The 20,049-nt window shown below is 44.8% G+C and overlaps 1 protein-coding gene across 1 annotated transcript in view; it reads right to left on the bottom strand.

The window, feature by feature from the left end:
• LOC135507867 (FERM domain-containing protein 6-like) overlaps positions 1-20,049 on the bottom strand; it is a 93,078-nt gene that overhangs the window by 24,610 nt on the left and 48,419 nt on the right. The window contains exons 2-3 of the mRNA XM_064927591.1: positions 13,762-14,069; positions 3,282-3,372 (exon numbers count right to left, since the gene is read on the bottom strand). Coding sequence (XP_064783663.1) covers positions 3,282-3,372; positions 13,762-13,863 — 193 coding nt within the window. The 5' untranslated portion in view covers positions 13,864-14,069. The remainder of the gene's footprint in view (positions 1-3,281; positions 3,373-13,761; positions 14,070-20,049) is intronic.

The raw sequence follows: 20,049 nt of genomic DNA, 5'->3' as shown, positions 1-20,049 counted from the left end.
AGTTGAAGTGTACCTATGATGAAAATTACAGGCCTCTCTCATCTTTTTAAGTGGAACAACTTGCACAATTGGTGGCTGACAAAATACTTTTTTGCCCCACTGTATGTCCCATTAAGGTGTATGTGAGTGCCCAGGCAGCGCCACTGAGACAATCTCCATTTTGAAGTAGTCCATTTTCTTCTTCTACTACTTTGATGAGTTGGAAAACAAACTGAAAGGGTGCATACTGTCACCTAGTGATTGCTCACAAATATAATTAATTGGCTGATCCCTCCTGATGACCCAGATGGAATCACGTGATCCTTATTTAACCCATTGGATGTCCCACCGAGTTGACTACTTTAAAATGTTGTAAGCCCTCAATGGCAATGTCCATGCCAAAATGGGTTTACTCCAACTAGAGTCCTCTATATAACTCTATGGGGTTAATGATTTTATGATGACAGAGTGGTCGTATGCGTGGAATAAATGATTCCCTGTTCAAAACAACTGTGAACTCGGAACTGGGAAAACTGACTTCCGAGCATTCAAGACAACTGAGAACTTGGGGAAGAATTTTTTTTGTTGCTCAAACTGGGAAAATTCATTTTGAATGGTCATCCAAGTCGGAATTCCAAGTCAGGAACTTTCTGACCTGAAGATCACTTGACGTCATGATACAACCTTGTTTTTTTCTCCAAGTTCCTAGTTGTCTTGAAAGCACCATGAGTCACACATTGACTCCTGTGTAGCAGACATACAGGTTCAGGTTGACAGACAGACAGCAGGTGACCATTGCACTGTAAAAAAGTGGGACGGCACTGTTGTTCATCTGAAGTGTTTTTTCTGATTGGCATGATCCAAAATTACACTTTGGTTCGTTCAACCTATTCTATTGGTCTGAAATCAAGTAACGAATTTGACAGATCAATGTGATTTTTTTTATTGAATGACTTCTAAATTGCTTTACACATCTCATGCGCATTCACATTGCATAGCGGTGGGTGCAATGGCAGGTTGACGTTTATTGTCATGAGTCTTGTCCAGGAGACAGCACTGAGCGATTTCCCCTTAGATAACCCAGCTGCAAAGTCAAAATTGCCTATTTTGTAAAAATTCATACTTTTTAGTCTTAATTTAAGGTTAGGTTTAAGAATAAGATTTTATAACTTTGTGTCAGTTGTAGCTAAAGACCTCTGCAGAGCTGCCTCCAGAACAGGGCTCTCCAACCCTGTTCTAGGAGAGCTACCGTCCAGCAGGTTTTTGCTCTAACCCTAGGCCTATTTGGGGCATAGCTTTCCATTTGTTATTTTTGGCCACCTGTGAGAGTGAATGTCCTTTCAGGTAATGTGTTCTGTTTTCGTGTGATTACATGCTCACTGCCAGCACGGAATCTTAAATTATATGTGTAAGTACTGTGATACTCAACAGCCTGGAAATGTTTTCATTGATGAGATGATCACCATTTAGTTACAATATTGTAACCAGTTAATGTGAAAGTCTTACGTAAAGAAGGTGTTTGGAGTCATTATTTCATGTTATGGAACCAACTTCATATCTTGATTAACAGGAAATGTATTTAACTGCTTTTAACCCAATTGAACGCATGGGTTGTGTATATATTTATTTGTTTGTATTTATGTTATTTATTAGGTTTAATCAAAGGGGAAAAGTAAGTTGACTGTTGAAAGAAGTCAGTTGCAACTTGAAATATAGGGTTGTTCATAATAATCAAATATAACAGCTGGCATTGAATAATGTATTTGTTTTCAACAAATGTAGTTTATTTTTTTCAATTAAGAAAACTTAACTTATTTACTTGGAACCCTGCAATTGTTTTAGGTTGATCCAAAGAGTAATATTTTTATAATGTGGAAACAACTACAAAGGAAAGCACATCGCAGCAGTGCCAGTCAGACAGATGGCCACCAGATGAGATGAGCCACCAGATGACATGAGCCAATGTTAAGTCTACAGGACAGGTCTCTGAGCCAATGGCATGCCTGCAGGTTTTCAGTATGAGCCAATCACGTGCCCTGCAGGACAAGTCTATTGACCAGTCTCGTGGGGCTGATTTAGGGACATTCCTGAGCTTCTTGTCTGAACAGCATGAAATCACAAGGCAAACAGTGACTATCCACCCCCACTCTAACCCATACCCCGACCCCCAGCCCTACCAACCACCCCCAGCCCCAGCTCCAACCCCCTCAGCCTCTGTGTCTTTCGCACTGACCAATCATCACTCCGTCCCCATGCCTCTGTCACCCCACTCCACCTCTCTCCAGCACAACTAGGGAGCAGACCAGTCAGTTAGCTAAGCTCTGATTTACCAGTCATCATCATTCCTTTTTCTCCCTCCTTCTCTCTCTCTCTAGTCAGTCTGCCTGGTGAAATGTGCAGTTAATCATCTGTCATCTGTACTGCGTGGCTTAGAGTCAGTAGAGTCTCTATACTGGCAGACTCGCCTGTCAGACCTTTTCCTCCTTTCTTTTCTGATCCTTGACTTTTCCACTCCAATGGCTTTTAAAGAAGAGCCAAACCTGTTGGCTCAGCAGGGAAACGCTCAGCTCATAACACGTATGACTAACAAAGAAGATGAAGATGACAGAGAGAGAGAGAGAGAGAGAGAGTGATAAAGAGAAAAAGACAGAGAGAGGCGCGCACCAGAGGGACTGGTTCAGCCCAGCCAGTAGAATGTCTGACATAATGATTGCTCAAAGGCTGCCTCAGAGTCTAACTCTCTGTTCTAATTATTCATCCTTCTGTCCCAAGTGTGCACTTGTTCACTTGCCTTAATTGATTTATAAGGAAAGGACTGGTATGAGACAGACGGAAACCACAGGAGGCTGCTGGGGGGAGGACGGCTCATAATAATAGCTGGAATGGAGAGAATGGCATCAAACCCCTGGAAACCGTGGGTTTGATGTGTTCGATACCATTCCATTTATTCTGCTCCAGCTATTACTAAGAGCCCGTCTTCCCCAATTAAGGTGCCACCGGCGCCTGTGGTGGAAACTCACACTAGCCCATGTATACACACCAATCCAATGCTTTTAAATGTGTGGGGTGAAGTACACAAGTGCATACCTCCGGAGAATTGAGGCGTAACTCATTGGGACCTTTCTGTACAGAGGAAGGCTCATGCCTTTGATATGACACACAGTAAGCTATGCGGCTACTTTAGCCACATAGACAAATGGGCTGATCTGGGCGAGATATGTCACATAGCCATGGACGATGGACACATGAAAACACACACACAGACAGACATGCACACAGCGACAACGGTAAACCATTCTTACTCTGAATGACACTGAGTCCAAACAGGTGACAGTCCTTCAGTCGGAGCAGGTCACACACCTGGATGAGCAGCTCCTGGCACAAAGTCTTCACCTGAGCAGAGAGAGAGAGAACACATAGCAAGAGGTTTAATGTCAGGATGTGCAGGGGGAGATCGGAGGTCTGACCCCAATTATTCAACTGGTCAATTGGTTTTAGTCCATTTAGGTCGGCCAGTAACACACATACACTACCTTCAAAACTTTGGGGTCACTTAGAAATGTCCTTGTTTTTGAAAGAAAAGCAACATTTCTGTCCATTAAAATAACATCAAAGTGATCAGTGAAGAGGCGACTCCGGGATGCTGGCCTTCTAGGCAGAGTTCCTCTGTCCAGTGTCTGTGTTCTTTCGCCCATCTTAATATTTTATTGTTATTGGTCAGTCTGAGATATAGCTTTTTCTTTGCAACTCTGCTTAGAAGGCCATCATCCCGGAGTCGCCTCTTCAATGTTGACGTTGAGACTGGTGTTTTGTGTGTACTATTTAATGAAGCTGCAAGTTGAGGACTTTGTCTGTTTCTCAAACTAGACATTCTATGTCCTCTTGCTCAGTTGTGCATTGGGGCCTCCCACTCCTCTTTCTATTCTGATTAGAGCCAGTTTGCGCTGTTCTGTGAAGGGAGTAGTACACAGCGTTGTACGAGATCTTCAGTTTCTTGGCAATTTTTCGTATAGAAAAGCCTTCATTTCTCAGAACAAGAATGGACTGACGAGTTTCAGAAGAAAGGTATTTGTTTCTGGCCATTTTGAGCCTGTAATCGAACCCACAAATGCTGATGCTCCAGATACTCAACTAGTGTAAAGAAGGACAGGTTTATTGCTTCTTTAATCAGAACAACAGTTTTCAGCTGTGCTAACATAATTGCAAAATGGTTTACTAATGAGTAATTAGCCTTTTTAAAATGATAAACATGGATTAGCTAACCCCATGTGCCATTGGAACACAAGAGTGATGGTTACTGATAATGGGCCTCTGTACGCCTATGTAGATATTCCATTCAAAATCAGCCCTTTCCAGCTACAATAGTCTTTTAAAACATTAACAATGTCTTCACTGTATTTCTGATCAATTTGATGTAATTTTAATGGACAAAGTTGTTAGCTTTTCTTCCAAAAACAAGAACATTTCTACGTGACCACAAACTTTTGAACGGTAGTGTATATATATATATATTGCTCAAAAAAAGAAAGGGAACACTAAAATAACACATCCTAGATCTGAATGAATGAAATATTCTTATTAAATACTTTTTTCTTTACATAGTTGAATGTGCTGACAACAAAATCACACAAAAATTATCAATGGAAATCAAATTTATCAACCCATGGAGGTCTGGATTTGGAGTCACACTCAAAATTAAAGTAGAAACCACACTACAGGTGTCAGGATTTGGCCAGGGTTGTTCCGGGTTTTGGTCACTAGAGGCCCCCATTGTGCTTTTTGACCTTATGTTTTTTCCCTTGTTCCCCATTATTATTTGCACCTGTGCCTCGTTTTTCCCCTGATTGTATTTAAACCCTTAGTTTCCCTCAGTTCTGTGCTCTGTGTTTGTATGTTAGCACCCAGCCCTAGTGTTCTGTGTATTCTTGTCGATTCCGGTGGAATTCTGTTTTTGTTTTTGAGTATCTCTTGAGGCTTTTTTGTGCTATTCCTACCACCTTTTGGATTTGCCATTTTTGTATTGAAGGACTTCTCCTTTTTACTTTATTAAATACACCGTCTTAAGTACTGCTGTGTCTGCCTCATCTTCTGGGTTCTGCTGACTATTCGTGGCTCAGTTGGTTAAGTGACTGTTTCTCACTCCGGAGACCCAGGTTCGTAACCGGGTCCTGACAGAAACACAGAGCCAAAAATGAACCCAGAGGCAGCCAGTTCCCAGGACCTTTTTGCCATGCTGTCCCACCACCAGGAGACTGTCCAACGCCACGAAGCCGCCCTGGTTCAGCAAGAGTCCTTAATGGCTAGACATTCTCATCTTCTGTCGGAGATGCTGACTTCCATTAAGCAAATATCTGATCGTCTTACCCCGGCAACAGTTCCCGTCCCAGTACCTCAGATTCACGTACCCATGGCAGTTAACCCCCTGGCTGAACCTCGTCTTCCACCTCCCCAACGGTTCTCAGGTGATCCAAGTGCTTGTAAAGGGTTTCTCACCCAATGTTCTCTCTCCTTTGAGCTACAACCCTCGTCGTTTCCCACCGACCGGTCTAAGATCGCTTATATCATCACCCTGCTGTCGGAAAAAGCCCTGGCCTGGGCTACTGCTGTGTGGGATGCCCATAGTTCCTGCTGTGCCAGCTACTCTGCCTTTGCTGAGGAATTCAAACGAGTGTTTCAAGGCCCAAGCAGTGGTTCTGACTCAGCCAAACAGCTCCTGACTCTCCACCAAGGTTGGCACAGCGTGACAGACTATGCCATCCAGTTCCGCACGGTGGCAGCAGCAAGTGGCTGGAACAACGAGGCGCTCACTGTGTGCTTTCTGAAAGGCCTTTCCGACACTATCCAAGATGAACTGGCCACTCGGGAACCACCGGACAATCTCGAGTCCCTGATCAAGTTGGCCTCACGCATTGACCAGCGTCTGAGAGAGAGAGAACTCAACCGTAGACCTCTAGCCCCTATCAGTCCCAGCTCCGAGTCCCCACCTTTATCCTCGCTGGCTCCATCGGAACCCATGCAGATTGGACGCATCTCCCAGACTGAGAGAGACCGCCGGATGAGGGAGCGACGCTGTCTATATTGCGGCAAACCGGGCCATTTCCGTTCCACGTGTCCCGGGCTCCAGGGAAACGCTCTGTCCCGTACAGACCGGGGGAACTGTAACGGGAAACATAACCTCCTCCCATCCGTCCAACTCCCGTCTGCTCATTCCAGTCACCCTCTCCTGGGACAACCACAAGCTTCACCTTCAAGCCTTGGTAGACTCTGGAGCCGCAGGTAACTTCATGGATGGTGTCTGGGCGAAGGAGAATGGCGTTCCCTCTGAACCTCTAAGTGAACCCATGAGGGTTACTACATTGGATGGAAGCCCTTTGGGATCTGGACTTGTCACTCATGTCACTACCTCCTTGCGACTTTCAGTTTCACAACACCAGGAATTGATGAACTTTCATTTGATCTCCTGTTCCGAGTTCCCTCTCGTCCTTGGATACCCCTGGCTTCACAGCCATAACCCTCACATCGACTGGTCTGTGGGCACTATCAAGCAGTGGGGTCCTACGTGCCAAGCTACTTGTATTTTCCAGAATTCCCGAGTTCTACTCCCGAGTCTTTAGAATCCATCGACCTGACCCGAGTTCCCGAGTGTTACCATGACCTCAAACTGGTGTTTAGCAAACAGAGGGCCACCATGCTACCACCCGATAGACCTTACGATTGCCCCATCGACCTGTTTCCGGGCACTTGCCCCCAGGGGTCGGATCTTTTCCCTATCTCCACCCGAACGAGCTGCTATGGATACCTACATCAAGGACGCTCTGGAAGCAGGCCTCAAGCGTCCATCCACCTCCCGGCGGGAGCAGGGTTTTTCTTTGTGGCCAAGAAAGACGGTGGATTACGTCCTTGCATCGACTACCGGGGACTCAATGCCATAACCGTCCGTAACCGTTACCCGCTACCCCTTATGGCCACAGCCTTCGAGCTGCTCCAGGAAGCAGTTGTTTTCACTAAGCTTGACCTGCGGAACGCATACCATCTTGTGCGGATCAGACCTGGTGACGAGTGGAAGACCGCTTTCAACACGCCTACTGGTCACTGTGAATACTTGGTGATGCCCTTCGGCCTGACCAACGCCCCAGCGGTGTTCCAAGCGCTCATAAACGATGTGCTTAGGGATATGCTTAACATATTTGTGTTCGTTTACTTGGATGACATCCTCATCTTTTCGAGCTCCCTTCAAGAACACACTAAGCATGTCAGACAAGTACTCAAACGCCTCCTGGACAGCCATCTGTACGTTAAGCCGGAAAAATGTGAATTCCATTCATCCCGAGTACAATTCCTGGGATTTGTAGTGGAACCCGGTCGAGTCCAAATGGACCCCAGGAAGGTAGGGGCGGTAGCGGATTGGCCCACCCCCAAATCCGTTAAGGAAGTTCAGCGTTTCCTGGGCTTCACAAACTTTTACCGCAAGTTCATCAAGAACTTCAGCTTGGTGGCAGCCCCTCTCAGCTTTAACCAAGGGTGGCAATGCAAGGTTTTTGTGGGGAAGAGAAGCTGAGACGGCCTTCCAAGGACTCAAGCAGCGCGTTCTCTCTGCTCCCATCCTGATACTACCGACTACGGATGAACCATTTGTGGTGGAGGTAGACGCATCAGAGGTTGGTGTTGGAGCTGTCCTGTCTCAGAGGGGTGAAGACAAGAAGCTTCATCCGTGCGCTTTCTTCTCACACCGGCTTACCCCGACTGAGAGGAACTACGATGTGGGGGATCGTGAACTCCTAGCGGTTAAGATGGCATTGAAGGAATGGAGACACTGGCTCGAGGGGGCTTCTCACCCGTTTCAAGTGCTTACGGACCACAAAAATCTGGAGTATATCCAGCAGGCGAAGCGGTTGAACTCTAGACAAGCTAGATGGTCTCTTTTCTTCAATCGATTCCAGTTTATCCTCACCTATCGGCCCGGGTCGAAGAATCTCAAACCGGATGCCCTGTCCCGAGTCTACGCTCCTGCCATTCGAGATGACACGGACATGCCTGTCCTTCCTGCTGCTAAGATTGTGGCTCCGAACTCGTGGCAAGTTGAGGATACCGTGAGACGTGCTCAAGCTAGCGAACCGGACCCGAAAGGAGGTCCTGCCAATCGGTTGTTTGTCCCCAAGGCAGTGAGGACTCAGGTCCTTCTGTGGGGGCACTCCTCTCGCCTCACCTGTCATCCGGGCGTAGGTCGCACCTTGGAGTTCATCCAGCGTAAGTTCTGGTGGCATACCATAAGAGAAGACGTTGCCACTTTCGTCAATGCCTGTCCCGTGTGCTGCCAGGGCAAATCTTCTCACCTCCGCCCTCAAGGACTCCTTCACCCTTTACCTGTTCCCCACAGACCCTGGTCCCATATCTCATTGGACTTTATTACTGGACTTCCTCCATCCCATGGCAATACTACTATCCTAGTCATAATCGACAGGTTTTCAAAGGCGGCCAGGTTCGTCCCTCTGACTAAGTTACCTTCTGCCAAGGAAACGGCTGAGTTGGTAATTAATCATGTGTTCCGAGTCTTCGGCATTCCTCAAGATATGGTTTCTGACAGAGGTCCCCAGTTCGCCTCAAGGTTTTGGAAGGCCTTCTGCCAACTCATGGGGGCTTCTGCCAGTCTATCTTCAGGGTACCATCCGGAGTCCAACGGCCAAACAGAGAGGATGAATCAAGAACTGGAAACCACCCTCCGATGTATGACTCGTGACAACCCGTTCACATGGTCATCCTTTATTGTTTGGGCCGAATACGCGCACAACACCTTGCGCTCCTCCTCCACTGGTATGTCCCCGCACGAGTGTCAGTTTGGCTATGCTCCTCCATTGTTCCCGGACCAGGAGGCAGAAGTCAGAGTGCCTTCAGCCTTGAAGTTCGTCAGACGCTGTCGGCTTATGTGGAGGAAGACCCGTCTTAATCTTATGCGTTCCTCACAGAGGTACCAACAACAAGCCAACAGACGTCGCCGTCCCGGGCCTACCCTGCGCCCCGGCCAGAGAGTCTGGCTCTCCACTAGAGACTTACCTCTACGGGTGGAGTCTCGCAAGCTGTCCCAAAAATACATCGGTCCCTTCAAGGTTGCCAGGAGAGTTAACCCAGTTTCTTATCGCCTACACTTACCCAGATCCCTTAACCTCTTACATCTATGGTGGCGCTATTTCATTTTTGGATGAAAAACGTTCCCGTTTTAAACAAGATATTTTGTCACAAAAAGATGCTCGACTATGCATATAATTGCTACTGTTCGAAAGAAAACACTCTGACGTGTCCAGAAATACAAATATCTTCTCTGTGCGTGCCCTTTAACGTGAGCTTCAGGCAAAACCAAGATGACATGGCATCCAGGAAATGACAAGGATTTTTGAGGCTCTGTCTTTCATGATCTCCTTATATGGCTGTGAACGCAAGAGGAATGAATCAACCCTTTCTGTCGTTTCCCCAAGGTGTCTGCAGCATTGTGACGTATTTGTAGGCAGATCATTGGAAGATTGACCATAAGAGACCACATTTACCTCGTGTCCGCCCGGTGTCCTGCGCCGAAATTGGTGCGCAAAAGTCACCTGCCAGTATTTTTCCATGGGACACAGAGAGGGAAGCAAGCTTCCACGAACTGCATGTCAATGAAGAGATATGTGAAAAAACACCTTGAGGATTGATTCCAAACAACGTTTGCCATGTTTCGGTCGATATTATGTAGTTAATCCGGAAAAAGTTTCACGTTGAAGGTGACTGCATTTTCGGTTCGTTTCGGTAGCCAGGCGCAATGTAGAAAACGGAACGATTTCTCCTACACACAGACGCTTTCAGGAAACACTGCGCATCTGGTATGTGGCTGGGAGTCTCCTCATTGAAAACATCAGAAGCTCTTCAAAGGTAAATGATTTTATTTATTTGGTTATCTGGCTTTTGTGAAAATGTTGCGTGCTACATGCTACACAAAATGCTATGCTAGCTTTGCATACTCTTACACAAATTAGTCCATTTCTATGGTTCAAAAGCATATTTTGAAAATCTGAGATGACAGTGTTGTTAAGAAAAGGCTAAGCTTGAGAGCAAACGCATTATTTTAATTTTATTTGCGATTTTCAGAAATCGTTAACGTTGCGTTATGCTAATGAGCCTGAGGCTTAGTCACAAACCCGGATCCGGGTTGGGGAGTTTCAAGAAGTTAAGATTAATCCCACATTTCACATTTCATTGTTAAAACCTGTTGTTTTTTCTCCCCTTGTCCCGGCAGACAGACCTCCCCCTCCGCCTCGTGTCATTGGAGGCCAGCCGGCTTATACCGTCCATCGGATACTGGATTCCCGCCGGGTGCAGCGGTCCTGGCAGTATCTGGTGGACTGGGAAGGCTACGGTCCCGAGGAGCGCTCCTGGGTTCCTGCCAAAGACATCCTGGACCCTGACCTCATTCGTCAGTTCAGGGCCCTCCACCCTGAGAGAGCTGGTAGGAACGTCAGGAGCCGTTCCTAGGGGGGGGGATTCTGTCAGGATTTGGCCAGGGTTGTTCCGGGTTTTGGTCACTAGAGGCCCCCATTGTGCTTTTTGACCTTATGTTTTTTCCCTTGTTCCCCATTATTATTTGCACCTGTGCCTCGTTTCCCCTGATTGTATTTAAACCCTTAGTTTCCCTCAGTTCTGTGCTCTGTGTTTGTATGTTAGCACCCAGCCCTAGTGTTCTGTGTATTCTTGTCGATTCCGGTGGATGCTCTTGTGGAATTCTGTTTTTGTTTTTGAGTATCTCTTGAGGCTTTTTTGTGCTATTCCTACCACCTTTTGAATTTGCCATTTTTGTATTGAAGGACTTCTCCTTTTTACTTTATTAAATACACCGTCTTAAGTACTGCTGTGTCTGTAGTTGTAGACTCCGTCTCATGCTACCACTAGAGTGAAAGCACCGCCAGCATTCAAAAGTGACCAAAACTTCAGCCAGGAAGCATAGGAACTGAGAAGTGGTCTGTGGTCACTATCTGCAGAACCACTCCTTTATTGGGGGTGTCTTGCTAATTGCCTATAATTTCCACCTGTTGTCTATTCCATTTGCACAACAGCATGTGAAATTTATTGTCAATCAAGTGTTGCTTCCTTAGTGGACAGTTTGATTTCACAGAAGTGTGATTGACTTGGAGTTACATTGTGTTGTTTAAGTGTTCCCTTTATTTTTTTGAGCAGTATATATATATATATATATATAAATGTGGGAGAGGCTCCATATGGAGGGTGTGCCTCCAGAAGCCAAATCAAGCTCTGTACCGCATCGCCATGCGCCTCCCAAATGTTTTAACAATGCGGGGGGCTCTGTATAGCTCCGCATTGATATGATCGTTGACGGTAGTTGGGGGCAGTGCATCCTGTATAAACACAAATTCACTTCCTTGACAACAGCTCTACACTGCTCTGTGATGTATGAATGCCCTGACTTCTGAGGGCATATCCCTGTAAATGCTGCATGGCCAATGCAGCTGTCAAATTGACCATTCACCCAGATGCACAATGCAGTTTCTCCCACCAATTCGTGCACATTCATTGTTTCTTAACTTCATTGTGTGAATTGTTTGCGTTTGATTGTTAGTATATCAATCCCAATTACATATCACCAGTACCACATTTACCGTTAATTCCGATATTGTCTAATCTACAATCTTTGTTCCTTTGGTTATGGTAATTATTTTAATGCATTCAGTATTATTATTCCAGTCGTACCGTTATCATTGTCTTGTCACAACTTCCGCCGAAGTCGGCTCCTTTCCTTGTTCGGGCCGCGCTCTGCGGTCGACGTCACCGGCTTTCTAGCCATCGCCGCTTCATTTTTTCATTGTTCCATTAGTTTTGTCTTGTTCCCTCCACACCTGGTTTACATTCCCTAATCACACTGCATGTATTTATTCCTCTGTTCCCCCCCATGTCTTTGGGTGGAATTGTTTTTGTTACGTGTTTCGTGTTACGCGTCAGTCTAGTTTTTCCCCTGTATTCCGTGGTATTTCACGAGGGATGTTTAATTGTTAATCGTTTGCTTATTTTTCTGACTGTTTCGCGCCTTGCACTTTTACCTTTGGCTGGTTTTTACGCAGTGGCGTCTGTCTGTTTTATTTGCCTCTGCCTAAATAAAGTGTGCGCCTGTTCACAACTCTCTGCTCTCCTGCACCTGACTTCTCCACCAGTAGCGCACAACCCTGACATGTCTGAGTGGACACATTGTTTGCAGAGTGCACAACCTATGCTACACTTGTGACAAACACATTTTGGTTAATTTCATTCCTTTTACAAGTTGTAAATGTAGTCATTGTCTTTTGTTTGGAGCGCTCCAGTCAATGTTGAGTAAGGATGCACACACACACAGAAGTAGGCCTATAGGCTACCTGAAAAGAATCTTACATCTCTCTCCCTTTCTATAACCACTCAGTGTGAAAGCAAAAAATGTCATGCTTTGATTCAGTGGAAACGCCATAAAATAGGCCTACCTGATTACTGCTGACTTGGACGGAAATAGGTTCCAGTACTCATTTTTGGGTGCTGGTACTGTTTATATTTAGGTGCAGGAGCTCCACAATACTTTTGAGCTAATATTCTATACGGAGAACAGGAGCTCAAGCAGTAGAACATTTGAGGTGTCGGTACTCAGCTCCAGTGAGCTCCTGCCCAAGTCATACACTGCTTCTTTTTCCTTTGCGCAAATAGCCCACAGCTGTGTCTTTCCCGAGCCCAATGGCTAAACTCTGAGGGCCTAGAATATTTTCGCTAGCACTAACTTTGGGGCTGGACCCAACTTAATAGTTGATACAATGTTTTAAATTCGTTGCAGACAGGCTATGTGTAGCCAAATGGGATTTTCTTTTATAGGGATATTTTCGACTTCCTGGCTGCAATGTCTTTATTTGTTAGCTTTATGTAGGATATTTGTACATAGTTGGCAATGGCAATAGAAGTTCATTTTTAGGTTTTTAATCATTTTCATCTAGATTTGGATAGAATTTTTTGATTAACCACATGACAATGATTTTGAGATACGAAGACGTTATTATAAATGAAATGAAACTGTTCCACGAAAATGTGCAAATGAAACCCATAACTGGCATGCATATCGGTATAAATGTTAAGATAAATTTGCATTCAACTTGAGAAAGGTTACCGACTCCTTGTGTAGCCTATTACCAGCAACTTCAGGAGAGTAATGGCAGAATCTGCGGAAGCCAGCGAGAGCGGGAGGAGGATGGCCAGGTCAGGTAAAAAAAAATATGTTCTGGTTATCATGATCTCTGGCGCTCTCGCGAGACATTTGTCTTATTTCATCAAAGCTTTAAGCATCAGACAAGCGCAATGTATATATATTTTATTTTATTAAAACACATAGGGTGTGTCTATATATGGAAAGATACACGCTAAACTTTTTCGAGCAATCGATTTGTCGAAAGAACAGATGACATTCGGTCAGCGACAGCCCTAAATAAGATACACTGTGATACAAGGATGAATGGAATTGCCAGTTTGAAAGTAAAATACAACAATTACTGCAATTCCTGACCCTTGCTTTTGGATAATACACTTTGTCTTAATCACAAATATAATCCCAATTTAGTGAGAACAGTTCCACTACACTCTTGATACCAGTGGTCCCACCTTATATACACCTTAATAGTACTGAGATCCTATATACATGTATATTTATATTATAATCATTCATCAGATGCTCTTATCCAGAGCAACTTACAGTTAGAGCATTCATTTTAAGGTAGCTAGGTGAGACGCAGTACTCACATTGACGATGACGTTAAGCGTGTCGTCGTTGGGGAGAAAGACACAGACACAGCGGCGGTCCTGCATAGCTTTGTTATTGTGGAAGCCGGTCAGTTTGTTCATCTTCGTGTGGCTGGGAGGTCGACAGGGCTCCTCCAGGCCCCCGGATTGGGACACCCACCACCACCAGTACAAGTTGCGGTACCAGTACCAGCAGCAGTAGTACCAGCAGCAGCCCTGGATCAGCTATTGCCCAGGCCCAGTGAGGAGACACGAGGCTTAGCAGGCCAGGACATGGGAGGCACCAGAACACAGTGCGGGGCCACACACTGTAGAGGACAGATAGAGGAAGGGACATCACATTAGCACTGTTGCATGGACACACTGTAGAGGACAGATAGACAGAGGAGGGGACATAATATTAGAGCTGCTGCATGGAAATACTGTAGACGACATACTGGAGTGATCTTCGTTGGCTATACTCAGCCTCGTCTCAGGGTAGTAAATTGGTGGTGTGTTGATATCCCTGTAGTGGTGTGGGGGCTGTGCTTTGGCAAAGTGGGTGGGGTTATATCCTCCCTGTTTGGCCCAGTCCGGGGGTATCGTCGGACAGGGCCACTGGCTAGGGTCAGTTTGTCCTATCTGGTGTAATACTTCTGTCTTCTCTGGTGTCCTGTGTGCCCCCTCCCTCCCACTGTTCTGCCTGTGGCTATGGAACCCTGACCTGTTCACTGGATGTCCTACCTTTTCCCATATCTGCTGTTTGACCTGCTCTCTATTCTCTCATCCGCACCTGCTGTCTCGACCTCTGAATGCTCAGCTATAAAAAGACAACTGACATTTACTCCTGAGGTACTGAGCTGTTGCACCCTCGACAACCACGGTGATTATTTGTTGATCCTGCTGGTCATCTGTGAATGTTTGAACATCTTGAAGAACGATCTGGCCTTAATGGACTAGCCAGCCCACAGAGCCTGGTTGCTCTCTAGGTTTCTTCCTAGGTTCCTGCCTTTCTAGGGAGTTTTTCCTAGCCACTGTGCGTCTACACCTGAATTGCTTGCTGTTTGGGGTTTTAGGCTGGGTTTCTGTATAAGCACTTTGTGACATATTCTGATGTAAAAAGGGCTTTATAAATACATTTGATTGATTGAACTGAAGGCAAGTGAAGACAGACTTAAAAATATGCGATCTCACGTCAGGAGAATGTCATCATGTTGCCATAGTAGTCCCTGTCTGATTTCTGGGTAACATCTGAACATCTGTTTGCCTGTTTCTGTCTGGAGAGGTACTGAAGGAATGTGGTGGTGTTGATTGTGTGACTGGGAGGGAGTGAGATGGGGATGGGCGTGTAACTAACTAACTGATTCCCTTTCTCAGCGCAACGATGCAGCGATAACACAACTGTGCTTGGTGATCTATTTCATGTGCATGCACGCACACCTAACACCTAACACCACACACCTAACAGCTCTCTGCTGTATCAGGCTCTCATCACAACAAGACGGGAAAGCAAGTTTAGTATCACACAAAACAAAGTTGGATGATTGATAACATTTTACAATGAGGGGGGAAACTCCTGAGAGCGAGTGCGCGCGAGAGAGTGAATAACAGCAGTGTTGAAACAAGATTGATTATCCATCATGTCTTTCCTCTTCTCTTCCTACTCTTATGATTAAGATTATGCCTCTCTCTTCCTACTCGTATGATTAAGATTATGCCTCTCTCTTCCTACTCATATGATTAAGATTATGCCTCTCTCTTCCTACTCATATGATTAAGATTATGCCTCTCTCTTCCTACTCATATGATTAAGATTATGCCTCTCTCTTCCTACTCGTATGATTAAAATTATGCCTCTCTCTTCCTATTCGTATGATTAAGATTATGCCTCTCTCTTCCTCCTCGTATGATTAAGATTATGCCTCTATAGCACGACATAATTAAATTAACTCAAATCAATGGCTTATGTAATCAAATATTTTTCTTTGTGCCCAACTGTGTATATAAATGTATCTGTATCATTAGAAATTATCTTAGCTCTTAAGATGTTTCTATGTTTTGTTCTCTATTGAAATCATATCCCATTACACTTTCAAGCAGGAATATAATCCTCACTCCCAAATTAGTAATAACACTGCTCAGCACACTTGAGCTAAATGGTGAAAGAGGATGCCTGTGTTGGACGGGGTGAGGAGGGATAGGGGAGAGAGGGACAAGGTGAGCCATTTTTTGCATTCAGCATCACCGTGCCAAGGGAAATATAGTATTCTTTCTAACAAAGACATTTACATATATTTCAGGATGTTTTGTATCCCTGGAAATAATCAGAATTCATGTAAAAATGACAGTTTTGAAAATATAGCTTGTCTCCCAAAAACGTGGCATCTTGGCACAACTTACATATGGGGAAAGTGAAGCTGCCTACAAATGTTTGTACTGAATTAAATATCACTACCTTTTTAAAACCATATATATATTTATTTTCCCAAACACAATTCAACAGAATGCTGGAGCCTAGCAGTTAAGTGTTGGGCCAGTAACCAAAAGTTTGGTGGTTCGAATCCCCAAGCCCCATGGCCATTGGCTCAACTTACCCAACTTACATGGGAAAACATGTTGACTATATTAGCCCACACAGCTACAAGGATGCACTTTCATGCTAGGTTAAGGACTTAATTTTAAAGCTTAAAGAGACCCCAACTGATGGCAATTTGTCTAAATAATCTTAAAATTGTTTACTTTGGTTTAAATACAAGCATCATGAAAACTCTAACACAAATTCATTTGACTTGGTGAAAATCTTTTCTTTTTTTTACTGAACTTCCTTACCTACTTTTCCATGTGGTTTAGTCCTTCACAGACTCCATGAAATAATGACCTCTTCCTAAATATTTGGTCAAAGGATTAATTTGGTGTATGGTGGCTCAACCTACTCCTTTGGTTCACCTTACCCCACCTCTCCCCTACTGTAATTTAGCAGTCAGACTGAGTGAGAGAGTAGTCATCAGATCACTAATGGTTTAGACCCTATAGTGTCATGTCTAGTGAGACATCATGACTACTATACGAGACATCAATGTTCCATAGACTATTCTAGCTCTTGACAGATACCCCTCTCTTCTTCCATCTAGCCTGGGATCCACAGTGATATGCTCCTTTTTTCCATGACTTCAACTTGGCTTCCAGGCTGGGGATCGTCCATCCCCGGTATGAAGGCTTTGTGTGAGGGAGAGGCCTGGATAATAACATTACTGCTGCCTTCCATCCCCTATTCATCCACAGCCCAGTAGAATAGTGATGCAACACCAAAGCTGTGTCCACAGCAGTCCAACCGCCAGACAGAGATAGACCCACTTCCTGCCTTCAGCCCGGGATAGCGGCAGGAACGGATAAATTCTGTCAACGTGGCAAGTTAGCCTCAGAGGCAGGCAGCTTCATGACACAGAAAAACCACCCGAAATACAAACAGAAAGAAAGACAGAAAGTGAGAGAGAGAATTTGAGAATGCCTCTGAGTCTGTACGTCTCTCTGTCTCTCCCTCCCATCTAATGTAACACCACAGGGGTGGGGTGCTCCTATGTGAACCTTTACAGAACTAAAGACAGAGGCTGCACCAGACCAAAAACTCCCCTGGAAGACGTAGAGAGAGAGAGAGAGACTGGAACCAGGGGAGGTGAGAGATGGGGAGTGGGAAAGACATTATGGGAGAGTGGGGTATGTTGAGCCACCCCTTGTTTCGAGAAAACCATGCACTAAATGAATCATTTGGCAAGATATTTACGCTGTCATTTCATGGAGTCTGTGAAGGACTAACCAGATGGAAACAGTGGTAAACAAATTACGTCCCAAAAACTGATTTCCACCAAGTCAAAATCATTTAATGTGTTAGAGGTTTCATGATCCTTGTATCTATACCAAAGTAAATCATTTAAAGATAGTTCAATATATCAGTTGGGGTCTCTATAAGCTTCAATATGAGGTCCTAAACCTAGCATGAAAGTGCATCCGTGTAGTTGTGTGGGCTAATACAAAAAAAAGTCCCTTTTTCAGGACCCTGTCTTTTAAAGATAATTCGTAAAAATCCAAATAACTTCACAGATCTTCATTGTAAAGGGTTTTAACACTGTTTCCCATACTATAGTTCAATGAACCATAAACAATTAATGAACATGCACATGTGGAACGGTCGTTAAGACACTAACAGCTTACAGATGGTAGGCAATTATGGTCACAGTTATGAAAGCTTAGGACACTAAAGAGACCTTTCTACTGACTCTGAAAAACACCAAAAGAAATATGCCCAGGGTCCCTGCTCATCTGTGTGAAAGTGCCTTCGGCATAATGCACGGAGGCATGAGGACTGCAGATGTGGCCAGGGCAATAAATTGCAATGTCCGTACCGTGAAAAGCCTAAGACAGAACAACAGGGAGACTGGACAGACAGCTGATCGTCCTCGCAGTGGCAGACTACATGTAACAACACCTGCACAGGATCGGTACATCCGAACATCACACCTGTTGGACAGGTACAGGATGGCAACAACAACTGCCATCAATAATCCCTCCATCAGTGCTCAGACTGTCCTCAATAGGCTAAGAGATGCTGGACTGAGGGCTTGTAGGCCTGTTGTAAGGCAGGTCCTCACCAGACATCACCGGCAACAATGTTGCCTATGGGCACAAACCCAACGTCGCTGGACCAGACAGGACTGGCAAAAAGTGCTCTTCACTGACGAGTCATGGTTTTGTCTCACAAGAGGTGATGGTCGGATTCGCGTTTATATTCAAAGGAATGAGCGTTACACTGAGGCCTGCACTCTGGAGTGGGATTGATTTGGAGGTGGAGGGTTCGTCATGGTCTGGGGCGGTGTGTCACAGCATCATCGGACTGAGCTTGTTGTCATGGAAGACATCCTCCTCCCTCATGTGGTATCATTCCTGCAGGCTCATTCTGACATGACCCTCCAGTATGACAATGCCACCAGCCATACTGCTCGTTCTGTGCGTGATTTCCTGTAAAACAGGAATGTTAGTGTTCTGCCATGACCAGCGAAGAGCCCGTATTTTAATCCCATTGAGCACGTCTGGGACCTGTTGGATCGGAGGGTGAGGGCTAGGGCCAGGGCCATCTGGGAACTTGCAGGTGCCTTGGTGGAAGAGTGGGGTAATATCTCACAGCAAGAACTTGCAAACCTGGTGTAGTCCATGAGGAGGAGATGCACTGCAGTACTTACTGCAGCTGGTGGCCACACCAGATACTGCCTGTTACTTTTGATTTTGACCCCCCCCCCTTTGTTCAGGAACACATTATTACATTTCTGTCTGTGGAATTTGTTCAGTTCATGTCTCAGTTGTTGAATCTTCATACAAATATTTACACATGTTAAGTTTGCTAAAAGGTGCTTAAGATGCAAGTGATTGTGTTGAATTGTCTTTGGGAATTAAAAATAGACATGGTTTTAAAAAGGTAGTGGTAATATTTCATTCAGTACACAAATGCGTAGGCTCCTCAACTTGTACCCTGCCCCTATGAATAACTTACCCCATCTACGCGGTAGGTTGTGCCAAAAGAGCACTTTTTTGGGCAAGCTATGATTTCAAAACTGTGATATTTATATGAATTCTGATTATATTCAGGGATACACAACATTCTGAAATATATGTAGATATGTTTGTTAGAAATTATACTATATTTCCTTTGACGGACTGATGCTGAATGTAAGAAATGGCCCCATTCAACCCCAATCTCCCCTAAAATATTAGAGAGGGGAAAAGAGAATGACTCACAACAGGCCAGACTGGAGAAATAGAAACATTTCAGATTAAATACATTTATAGAATGAGAATGAGAGAGAGAGTGAGAGAGCAAGAAAGCGAGGGAGCACTCAAAGCACAGCCATTTAAAAAACTGCTGCAGTCAGGAGAATTCCACACTAACATCTGCTTCTCATTCCAACAATGGAGGCCTTTGATTCCTGGCTCTCTCACACACACACACACACACACACACACACACACACACACACACACACACACACACACACACACACGGTTGGAGAGAAACGGACTACCACAAAAAATTAAGTTTAATCTGTTACGTTATCAGCAAAAAATATTGTAGTCAGATTACAGATACTTTTGAAGAACTAGATTACTTCTAGGATTACTTTTAAATTCAGAAAGGATGTTCGTGAAAATAAATCGGACACCTTTCTGTTTCTCAATGACATTCAGTAATGTCATCGAGGTCGCAAGTTTAAGTTTGTTCCGCCTGAGCGAGTCTGACCACAAGTCAGAGACCCCTAATGA

This window comes from Oncorhynchus masou, chromosome 21 (genome assembly GCF_036934945.1).
Source record: "Oncorhynchus masou masou isolate Uvic2021 chromosome 21, UVic_Omas_1.1, whole genome shotgun sequence".
In the NCBI taxonomy this organism is placed as follows: domain Eukaryota; kingdom Metazoa; phylum Chordata; class Actinopteri; order Salmoniformes; family Salmonidae; genus Oncorhynchus; species Oncorhynchus masou.
Note: the sequence above shows the minus strand (reverse complement) of the source record. Positions and strands in the feature narration are given on the sequence as shown.